This window comes from Oncorhynchus tshawytscha, linkage group LG24 (genome assembly GCF_018296145.1).
Source record: "Oncorhynchus tshawytscha isolate Ot180627B linkage group LG24, Otsh_v2.0, whole genome shotgun sequence".
Classification (NCBI taxonomy): domain Eukaryota; kingdom Metazoa; phylum Chordata; class Actinopteri; order Salmoniformes; family Salmonidae; genus Oncorhynchus; species Oncorhynchus tshawytscha.
In genome coordinates this window covers 30,659,487-30,671,335 of record NC_056452.1, presented here as the reverse complement: position 1 = coordinate 30,671,335, position 11,849 = coordinate 30,659,487, and the positions used below count along the sequence as shown (strand labels likewise).

The 11,849-nt window shown below is 44.5% G+C and overlaps 1 protein-coding gene across 1 annotated transcript in view; it reads left to right on the top strand.

Annotated features, from left to right (window-relative positions):
• The first annotated feature begins 605 nt into the window (after positions 1-605).
• LOC121840728 overlaps positions 606-11,849 on the top strand; it is a 23,721-nt gene continuing 12,477 nt past the window's right edge. Inside the window, exons 1-3 of the mRNA XM_042305725.1 lie at positions 606-632; positions 811-1,007; positions 6,954-7,083. Coding sequence (XP_042161659.1) covers positions 606-632; positions 811-1,007; positions 6,954-7,083 — 354 coding nt within the window. The remainder of the gene's footprint in view (positions 633-810; positions 1,008-6,953; positions 7,084-11,849) is intronic.

The following is an 11,849-nucleotide window of genomic DNA, read 5'->3' as shown; positions in this document are numbered from 1 at the left end:
TTGAAGTCACAGACAGTACGCTCTATTGCCAAACAGAATAGAACAGCAGTAGATCAGTAGTCACTAGTGTCACTAGAGACTACTTATCTACTGCTGTTCTGTCTGACACTAGAGACTACTGATCTACTGCTGTTCTGTCTGACACTAGAGACTTCTGATCTACTACTGTTCTGTCTGGCACTAGAGACTACTGTTCTACTGCTGTTCTGTTCTGTTTGGCACTAGAGGCTACTGATCTACTGCTGTACTGTTCTGTCTGGCACTAGATACGTCTAGCTAGTCTGTTGTGGCTTGTGTAAAAGACTTTGGGTTGTGAACTAATTACCTTCTTTTTTTTTTACCCACCAGGAGAAACCTAAAGGTGTCGCCAAGCCCCAATCCCCAGCTCCTTCTTTCAACGGGTCCCTTGGCAACGGTCCAGTCAATCAAACCCGCCAGGTACAAGGGGTCAGCCAGCCAGGTAAAGGGGAAAAGATACGCGAACTCAATGAACAGGTGGACTCTCTACAGAACGTCATCCTGCAGGTGAAATAAAGTAGAGTATTATTAATCATCCAGTAACATTGTCTTCTTCGTCTTCTTTGTTGACTCCTCATGTTGACCCCATGGTTCAGGAGATCCACCACGGCCTGGTAGCCTACTGCTAGCATAAAATAGCATAGCATTTAGGGGCCTTTAACTACTTGTTTATTCCTAATGTTCACCCTAGGTTCAGGAGATCCATCACGGCCTGGTAGCCTACTGCTAGCATAAAATAGCATAGCATTTAGGGGCCTTTAACTACTTGTTTATTCCTCATGTTCACCCTAGGTTCAGGAGATCCACCACGGCCTGGTAGCATTCTGTTCAGAGCTGAAGAGAATGGATGGGGAGGTGGATGTGTCAGGGCTGAGATCCCCAGAGCTGAAGCAGCGCCTTGGGCTGGCTCTGGGACTGCTCAGGGACAAGAGACACAGTCTAAAGAGCCTCCGAGAGTCCATGAGAAACACAGCCGTTCGCAGGAATGAGTATGTTCATAACAAAAATATTGTTCCCATAATGCAATGCGCCAAAGAAAATGTAACTTTTATGTGAGATGCATTGGATCGCAGCAACAATTAGGTTGTGTCATATTGGTCTCTCAGATGTAGTACAGGGCTGATATGTACTGATGGGAATAGAGCTGGCGAACTTCTGGTTTCAGGCTTACCTCTCTAACTAAGCTCCCTGCCACCCAATTACGGACAACATATTAATAGGTCTAATAGTGATGTTTGAGACAAGCATTTGTGACTTTTGATTTTGTTTTTAAAACTAGTTTTTAAAGCGTTGGTCTCTTTAAGGACTAAACCTTCAAAAATAAAAAATAAACTCCATACAGGGTGTCATATGTTCCCAACCAATAAAAATTCTCACACAATGTTCAGGATGAGTCCATACTCATTGAAATGGAAGTGTATCAGGCATATTTGGGCTCCCAAGTGGCACAGCAGGCATATTTGGGCTCCCAAGTGGCACAGCAGTCTAAGGCACTGCACCTCAATGCTAGAGGTGTAACTATAGACCCTGGTTCGATTCCATGCTGTATCACAACCGGATGTGATCGGGAGTCCCATATGGCGGGGCACAATTGGCCCAGCATTGTCCAGGTTAGGGTTTGGCCGGGGTAGACCATCATTGTAAATAAGAATTCGTTCATAACTGACTATTCCTAGTTAAATAAATGTTCAAATAAATAAAAATGAATGGTGACATTCACAATACGTGAAAAGCTTCTCTGGTGTAAAAAAAAGTGAAAGCTGTTGAAAGAACCCATCTTTCAAATCAACCACCGCACTCACTCATTCGTACATACTTGATGCTTTTGAAATAATTTGTGCACCTGCTCAATGAGTGTGAATTACTAGCCCATTGTAGCCAAGTTAATGAGAACAGCTAGTGACCTTCTCAAAGAGTGTTGGTGCATCAGTTATGGTGTTGAACAGACAGTAGCAGGGAGCTGAGATCTACTGCCGTTTACACCTGAATTTACAAGGAAAATAATACACTGGTATGCAGTTATTCACATAAAGCTTATTTCCTCCTGTGTCTGTGTCTGTGATTGTATCCCTTGTAACTACCTGGTAAACATCCCTTTACTTTAGTTCTCACTGTAACTACAATGCCTTGCAAAAGTATTCACCCTTGGCGTTTTCCCTATTTTGTTGCATTACAACCTGTTATTTAAATGGATTTTATTTGGTTTCACGTAATGGACATACACAAAATAGTCTAAATTGGTGAAGTGAAATTTAACAAATTAGTTGTTTAAAAAAAAATATTTTTAAAAACCCAGAAAGTGTTTTTGTATTTTGGATTGTTCTTATTTTCTTCAATTAAGTTGGAAAAATAGGATGATAGAGCAGCAGATACACCACGGAGCAGCAGTGAGGGCTCTACGGTACACCACGGAGCAGCAGTGAGGGCTCTACGGTACACCACGGAGCAGCAGTGAGGGCTCTACGGTACACCACGGTACAGCAGTGAGGTCTCTACGGTACACCACGGTACAGCAGTGAGGTCTCTACGGTACACCACGGTACAGCAGTGAGGTCTCTACGGTACACCATGATACAGCAGTGAGGTCTCTACGTTACACCACGGTACTGTCTTTCCAAGCTAGTCTGAAGACTTCCAGTTTGGTGTGGCGCCATTTCCATTCCAATTTTCTGGAAGCTTTCTTCAGGGCTCGGGTATTATCTGTATACCAGGGAGCTAGTTTCTTATGACAAATGTTTTTAGGGGTGCAACTGCATCTAGGGTATTGCGCAAGGTTAAATTGAGTTCCTCAGTTAGGTGGTTGACTGATTTTTGTACTCTGACGTCCGTGGGTAGGCGGAGGGAGTCTGGAAGGGCATCTAGGAATCTTTGGGTTGTACGAGAATTTATGGTATGACTTTCGATGATCCTTGGTTGGGGTCTGAGCAGATTATTTGTTGTGATTGCAAATGTAATAAAATGGTGGTCCGATAGTCCAGGATTATGAGGAAAAACATTAAGATCCACAACATTTATTCCACGGGCCAAAACTAGGTCCAGAGTATGACTGTGGCAGTGAGTAGATCCGGAGACATGTTGGACAAAACCCACTGATTTGACGATGGCTCCGAAAGCCCTTTCGAGTGGGTCTGTGGACTTTTCCATGTGAATATTAAAGTCACCAAAAATTAATATTTTCTGCCATGACTACAAGGTCCGATAGGAATTCAGGGAACTCAGTGAGGAACGCTGTATATGGCCCTGGAGGCCTGTAAACAGTAGCTATAAAAAGTGATTGAGTAGGCTGCATAGACTGGGAGATCAAAAGATGAAAACGTTGTCGTTTAAAAAAAAAAATATTTTTTTTATCATAAATGTTAGGAACACCTCCGCCTTGGCAGGATGAGCAGGGGATATGGTCGCTAGTGTTACCAGGAGGCGAGGCCTCATTTAACACAGTAAATTCATCAGGCTTAAGCCGTGTTTCTGTCAGGACAATCACATCAAGATTATGATCCGTGATTAGTTCATTGACTATAACTGCCTTTGAAGTAAGGGATCTAACATTAAGTAGCCCTATTTTGAAATGTGAGGTGTGACAATCTCTTTCAATAATGACAGGAATGGAGGAGGTCTTTATCCTAGTGAGATTGCTAAAGCGAACACCGCCATGTTTAGTTTTGCCCAACCTAGGTCGAGACACATTATGTTGAAAAGCGTTTTTGAAATCGGACACTGTGGTTGGATTAACGAGAAGTTTATCTTTAAAATGGTGTAAAATACTTCTATGTTTAAGCAATTTTAATTATAGGGTTTCTGTTGTTTTGAATTTGGCGCCAGGCAGTTTCACTGGCTGTTGAGAGGTGGGACGCTCATGTCCCGAACGATCCCTGAGAGGTTAAAGAAAAAAATAAGCCAAAAAGGCCTGTGGGAGAACAAACAAATGGAAGAAGGTACTCTGGTCAGATGAGTCTAAAATGTAGCTTTTTGGCCATCAAGGAAAACATTATGTCTGGGGCAAACCCAACACCTCTCATCACCCCGAGCGCATCATCCCCACAGTGAGGCATGGTAGTGGCAGCATCATGCTGTAGGGGTGTTTTTCATTGGCAGGGACTGGGAAACTGATCAGAATTGAAGGAATGATGGATGGCGCAAAATGAGGGAAACCTGTTTAAGTCTTCCAGAGATTTGAGACTGGGATGGAGGTTTACCTTCCAGTAGGACAATGACCCTAAGCATACATCTAAAGCAACACTCGAGTGGTTTAAGGGGAAACATTTAAATGTCTTGGAATGGCCTAGTCAAAGCCCAGACATCAATTCAATAGGGTATCTGTGGTATGACTTATCGATTGCTGTACACAAGAGGAACCCATCCAACTTGAAGGAGCTGGAGTAGTTTTGCAAAAATCCCAGTGGCTAGACGTGCCAAGCTTACAGAGTCATACCCCAAGAGACTTGCAGCTGTAATTGCTGCAAAAAAGTACATCTAAAAAGTAATGACTTTGGGGGGGAGTAAATAGTTTCGCTTGTTGACGTTTTTTGTCTTATTTCTTCTCTGTTTCACATTAAAAACTATTTTGCATCTTCGAAGTGGTAGGCATGTTGTGTAAATCATATGATACACCACCCCCCCCCCCCAAAAAAAATGCCATTTTAATTCCAGGTTGTAAGGCAACAAAATGGGGAAAATGCCAAGGGGGTGAATATTTTCACAAGCCACTGTACCTGGTAAACATTACTTTATTTTTTATTTTTTTAATTTCTCCCTGTAACTACCTGGTAAACATTACTTTACTGTGTCATCCAGGTGATCAGAGATGCTTATGACTTGTTATAAGCATGTACTGTATGTCTTCATCATATATTTTGTATTATTAGGCAAGTCAGTTACGAACACATTCGTATTTACAATGACAGCCTAGGAACAGCCCTTGTCAGCTCGGAAAGACAACGTTTTTTTACTGGCCCACCTTGTCAGCTCAGGGAATTCAACCACTACAGCAATGCTTAACCACTACGGTTACTGGCCACAATGCTCTAACCACTAGGCTGCCTGCCGTCCAATGCTCTAACCACTAGGCTGCCTGCCGTCCAATGCTCTAACCACTAGGCTGCCTGCCGCCAATGCTCTAACCACTAGGCTACCTGCCGTCCAATGCTCTAACCACTACGCTACCTGCCGTCCAATGCTCTAACCACTAGGCTACCTGCCGTCCAATGCTCTAACCACTACGCTCTAACCCACTAGGCTGCCTGCCGCCCAATGCTCTAACCACTAGGCTGCCTGCCACTCCAACGCTCTAACCACTACGCTACCTGCCGTCCAATGCTCTAACCACTAGGCTGCCTGCCGTGCCAACCACTACGCTACCTGCCGCCCAATGCTCTAACCACTACGCTACCTGCCGTCCAATGCTCTAACCACTAGGCTACCTGCCGTCCCAAGGAATATAATAATCTCAGCAAAAAATTAAACGTCCTTTTTTCAGGACCCTGTCTTTCAAAGATGATTGGTAAAAATCCAAATAACTTTACAGATCTTCATTGTAAAGGGTTTAACACTGTTTTTCATGCTTGTTCAATGAACCATTAACAGTTATTGAACATGCACCTGAGGAACGGTCATTAAGACACTAACAGCTTACAGACGGTAGGCAATTAAGGTCACAGTTATGAAAACTTAGGACACTAAAGAGGCATTTCTACTGACTCTGAAAACACCAAAAGAAAGATGCCCCGGGTCCCTGCTCATCTGTGTGAACGTGCCTTAGGCATGCTGCAAGGAGCTGCAAGGAGCAATGAGGACTGCAGATGTGGCCAGGGCAATAAATTGCATTGTCCGTACTGTGAGACGCCTAAGACGGCGCTACAAGGAGACAGGACGGACAGCTGATAGTCCTCAAAGTGGCAGACCACGTGTAACAACACCTGCACAGGATCGGTACATCCGAACATCACACCTGCTGGACAGGTACAGGATGGCAACAACAACTGCCCGAGTTACACCAGGAACCACAATCCCTCCATCAGTGCTCAGACTGTCCGCAATAGGCTGAGAGAGGCTGGACTGAGGGCTTGTAGGCCTGTTGGAAGGCAGGTCCTCACCAGACATCACCGGCAACAACGTCGCCTATGGACACAAACCCACCGTTGCTGGACCAGACAGGACTGGCAAAAAGTGCTCTTCACTGACGAGTCGCAGTTTTGACTCACCAGGGGTGATGGTCGGATTCACATTTATCTTCGAAGGAATGAGAAATACACCGAGGACTGTACTCTGGAGCAGGATCGATTTGGAGGTGGAGGGTCCGTCATGGTCTGGGGCGGTGTGTCAGAGCATCATCGGACTGAGCTTGTTGTCATTGCAGGCAATCTCAACGCTGTCCATTACAGCGAAGGTACCTTTCCTGCAGGCTCATCCTGACATGACCCTCCAGCATGACAATGCCAACAGCCATACTACTCGTTCTGTGCATGATTTCCTGCAAGAAAGGGATGTCAGTGTTCTGCCATTGCCAGCGAAGAGCCCGGATCTCAATCCCATTGAGCAGGTCTGGGACCTGTTGGATCGGAGGGTGAGGACTAGGGCCATTCCCCCCAGAAATGTCCAGGAACTTGCAGGTGCCTTGGTGGAAGAGTGGGGTAACATCTCACAGCAAGATCTGGCAAATCTGGTGCAGTCCATGAGGAGGAGATGCACTGCAGTACTTAATGCAGCTGGTGGCCACACCAGATACTGACTGTTACTTTTGATTTTGACCTCCCCCTTTGTTCAGGGACACATTATTACATTTCTGTTAGTCACATGTCTGTGGAACTTATTCAGTTTATTTCTCAGTTGTTGAATCATATGTTCATTCAAATATTTACACATGTTAAGTTTGCTGAAAATAAATACAGTTGAGAGGATGTTTCTTTTTTTGCTGAGTTTATGTAATCTTTACCTTACAGGCGATCAGAGGTTCGTCTTCTGGATAAGATGAAGCTGAACTGTCAGGTGTTTAAAGAAGAAATCTCTCTGGTGCACCTCAATCGACAAGTAGCCCATCTACAGAAAGCACTTCAGGACAGCCAAGTCAAGGTACATGCCTGTTTAACCTGTTTGTTACAGTGTTAACCTTAAACCTCCCTGGTTCACCTCAAGAGACAGGCAGCACAGCCAAGACAAGTTAGTCCTAACCCCTGACATCTAACCATAGCACACCGGACTGCACTGCAGGACAACCAAGATTAGGAGAAATAAACACACCTAATTATGCGAGGTGCTGGCTATTGGAGTAGAACACTTGAAAAATGAGGTTCTAGATAGCAATTTATTTTCTAAGGGTTTAAGTCTGCCCAGTAAACTCCACCATTCAACCCCTTCCTCCCTGCCTCTCGACCCCACCTTCTCTGCTCCACCCTCCCCCTTCCCCTTCCCCTCCGTCTCAACCCTCACCCCACATTTTGCAGGTTGGGGTCGTAGGTGAAACTCTAAGGCCTCTCCACAGACATGAGAACCAGACAGGATATCTCCACAGAAACACAGCACAAGCCCCTTGAGAAACAGAGCATAATATATCCCATAATGCTCTGCGTCACCCTCTTACTCTGGCTCTGGTTTCCCTTTTTTTAGCTGGCCTAACCCTAAACATATTCCTTTCTTTTGCAGGCCTAACCCTAATCCTAACCATTTATTTAGCTGGCCTAGACATTTTCATTTTTAAAAATTTCAGTCTGTTTGTCTAGAAGAGCCAGAGTAAATCCCTTGGTAGCTAGACAGGAGACATTACACCCCCCACCCCCCATTCATCTACACACAATACCCCATAATGACAAAGCATGAACAGATTTGCATAACTGTTTTGGAAATGTATAAAATAAATATGAAAAAAAAAACAATCACATCAACCTCTACGGGACGGGTATCCGTAAACCGTGACGGTAGTTGCTAATGTTCGCTAATGTGACTAGAATGACGTTGTAAACAGCCAACTTTCCTAGACATAGACATGTCTTACATGGGCAGAAATCTTAAATTAATGTTAATCTAACTGCAGTGGCCAATTTACAGTAGCTATTACAGTGAAAGAAATACCAGGCTATTGTTTGAGGAGAGTGCACAACAACAAAACACTTCTATCACAGCAACTGGTTTGATACATTCACCTCTGAAGGTAAATAATGTACTTACATTCAGTAATCTGGCTCTGATTTGTCATCCTGGGGGTCCATCCTCCTCATCCTGGGGGTCCCAGAAATAAAATGTAGCAAAGTTTTGTAGAAACTGGTGTCTACAGTTTTACCCCACTGCTGTCTGGCTACACACCCACCAAGCCCATTTAAGTGTGAAAGTTCATGTATAGTTTAATGATCGATTATGTTTATGTTTATATCATTCCTGAGAGTGTGTAAACATGTATTGTTCATTACCATTTTTGTTCTCTATAGTTACGTAATTGAAAATGTATCAATTGACCAATTTGGCACATTGGACAAACTCCTGGCAGACTTGATACAAAATATTGTGCTGTGATGTAATTCTTCACTGGATCACTCTGAAACTTTGCACACACACACTGCCAACATCTAAATTACACCTAGACTCCTATCTGAAAGTATGGCCTTTCTCTTGTATTTCAAAGATAATCATTTAAAAAATAAATAAAAATAAAATGCATGCATTTGTTTGTATTATATTTTACCAGATCTATTGTGTTATATTCTGCTACATTAATTTCACATTTCCACAAACTTCAAAGTGTTTCCTTTCAAATGGTATCAATAATATGCATATCCTTGCTTCAGGTCCTGAGCTGCATTCAGTTAAATTTGGATATGTCATTTTAGGCAAAAATTGAAAAATGGATACGATCCTTATTATTAAGAGGATTTAAAATAAGTATTCAGACCTTTACTCAGTACTTTGTTGGGTATGACGCTACAAGCTTGGCACATCTTTATTTGGGGAGTTTCTCCCATTCTTCTCTGCCGATTCATTCAAGCTCTGTCAGGTTGGACGGGCAAGCGTCTTCAGAGATGGTAGATATGTTTAAAGTCCGGGCTTAGACTGGGCCACTCAAGGATATTCAGAGACTTGTCCCGAAGCCTCTTCTGCATTGTGTTGGCTGTGTGCTTAGGGTTGATGTCCTGTTGAGGTCCAGTCTGAGGTCCTGAGCGCTCTGGAGCAGGTTTTCATTAAATATCTCTTTGTTCTTTGCTCCGTTGATCTTTCCCTCGATCCTGACTAGTCTCCCATTTCCTGCTGCTGAAAAACATCCCCACAGTACGATGCCGCCACCACCATTCTTCACCGTAGGGATGGTGTCTGGTTTCCTCCTTACTTGACATTCAGGCCAAAAAGTTACATCTTGGTTTCGTCAGACCAGAGAATCTTGTTTCTCATGGTCTGAGAGTCCTTTAGGTGCCTTTTGGCAAACTCCAAGCGGGCTGTCATGTGCATTTCACTGAGGAGTGGCTTCCGTCTGGCCACAATACCATAAAGGTCTGGAGTGGCTGCAGAGATGGTTGTTCTTCTGCAAGGTTCTCCCATCTCCACAGAGGAACTCTGGAACTCTGTCAGAGTGACCATTGGGTTCTTGTTCACCTCCCTGACCAAGGCCCTTCTGTCCTCAGTTTGGCCGGGCGACCAGCTCTATGAAAAGTCTAGGTGGTTCCAAACTTCTTCCATTTAAGAATGATGGAGGCCACTGTGTTCTTGGGCACCCTCAATGGAGCAGAATTGTTTTGGTACCCATACAAAGATTTGTGCCTCGACACAATCCTGTCTTGGAGCTCTACGGACAATTCCTTCGTCCTCATGGTTTGGTTTTTGCTCTGCCATGCGCTGTCAACTGTGGGACCTTTTATATAGACAGGTGTGTGCCTTTCCAAATTAGACAGGTGTGTGCCTTTCCAAATGATGTTGGATTGACAGCAGGTCGATTCCAGTCAAATTGTAGAAACATCTCAACGATGATTTATGGAAACAGGATGCACCTGAGCTTAATGTTGAGTCTCAAAGCAAAAGGTCTGAATAAGTATGCAAATAGTGTATTTCTGTCTTTTAAAAAATAAACAAAGCACCGAAAATATCTGAACCTTTTTTCACTGTGTGGGGTATTGTGATGTCATTATGGGGTATTGTGATGTCATTATGGGGTACAGTGTGTAGTTTGATGAGGACAAAAATGTATTTAATCCATTTTAGAATAAGGCTGTAACATAACACAATGGGGAAAAAGATTGTCTGTCTCTGTGTAGCCTGACTAATCTAATCTCAGACACCCTACTCAGCTCTGTAGCCTGACTAATCTCAGACACCCTACTCAGCTCTGTACCCTGACTAATCTCAGACACCCTACTCAGCTCTGTAGCCTGACTAATCTCAGACACCCTACTCAGCTCTGTAGCCTGACTAATCTCAGACACCCTACTCAGCTCTGTAGCCTGACTAATCTCAGACACCCTAATCAGCTCTGTAGCCTGATTAATCTCAGACACCCTACTCAGCTCTGTAGCATGACTAACCTAATCTCAGACACCCTACTCAGTTCTGTAGCCTGACTAACCTAATCTCAGACACCCTACTCAGCTCTGTAGCCTGACTAACCTAATCTCAGACACCCTACTCAGCTCCGTAGCCTGACTAACCTAATCTCAGACACCCTACTCAGCTCTGTAGCGTGACTAACCTAATCTCAGACACCCTACTCAGCTCTGTAGCCTGACTAACCTAATCTCAGACACCCTACTCAGCTCTGTAGCCTGACTAACCTAATCTCAGACACCCTACTCAGCTCCGTAGCCTGACTAACCTAATCTCAGACACCCTACTCAGCTCTGTAGCCTGATTAACCTCAGACACCCTACTCAGCTCCGTAGCCTGATTAACCTCAGACACCCTACTCAGCTCTGTAGCCTGACTAATCTCAGACACCCTACTCAGCTCCGTAGCCTGACTAACCTAATCTCAGACACCTACTCAGCTCTGTAGCCTGATTAACCCTCAGACACCCTACTCAGCTCTGTAGCCTGATTAATCTCAGACACTTTACTCAGCTCTGTGGCCTGACTAACCTCAGACACCCTACTCAGCTCTGTAGCCTGATTAATCTCAGACACCCTACTCAGATGTGTGGCCTGACTAATCTCAGACACCTTACTCAGATGTGTGGCCTGACTAATCTCAGACACCTTACTCAGATGTGTGGCCTGACTAATCTCAGACACCTTACTCAGATGTGTGGCCTGACTAATCTCAGACACCTTACTCAGATGTGTGGCCTGACTAATCTCAGACACCCTACTCAGATGTGTGGCCTGACTAACCACAGGAAGGAGAGGTAACACAGTAACACAGTAGTCTATCCAGCTTCAAAGAAATTAGATATCGGAGAGATGGAATTAGAGACGGAGGCAAGAGAGGGGGAGGGAGGGTCATTCTTTCACCCCCACCCCCTTTATATTGTCTGTCTAAGGCTCAAATTACACCACTTTTTAAAAATAGTTTACGCCATTTGTCACTTCCCTCCCTCCCTCTCTATCCCTCCTTCCCTACCTCTCTATCCCTCCTTCCCTCCCTCTCTATCCCTCCTTCCCTCCATCTCTATCCCTCCTTCCCTCCCTCTCTATCCCTCCTTCCCTCCCTCTCTATCCCTCCTTCCCTCCCTCTCTATCCCTCCTTCCCTCCCTCTCTATCCCTCCTTCCCTCCCTCTCTATCCCTCCTTCCCTCCCTCTCTATCCCTCCTTCCCTCCCTCTCTATCCCTCCTTCCCTCCCCCTCTATCCCTCCTTCCCTCCCTCTCTATCCCTCCTTCCCTCGACTCTCCTTACATTTCACCTACTTTCAGTCCTCTCTATCCCTGT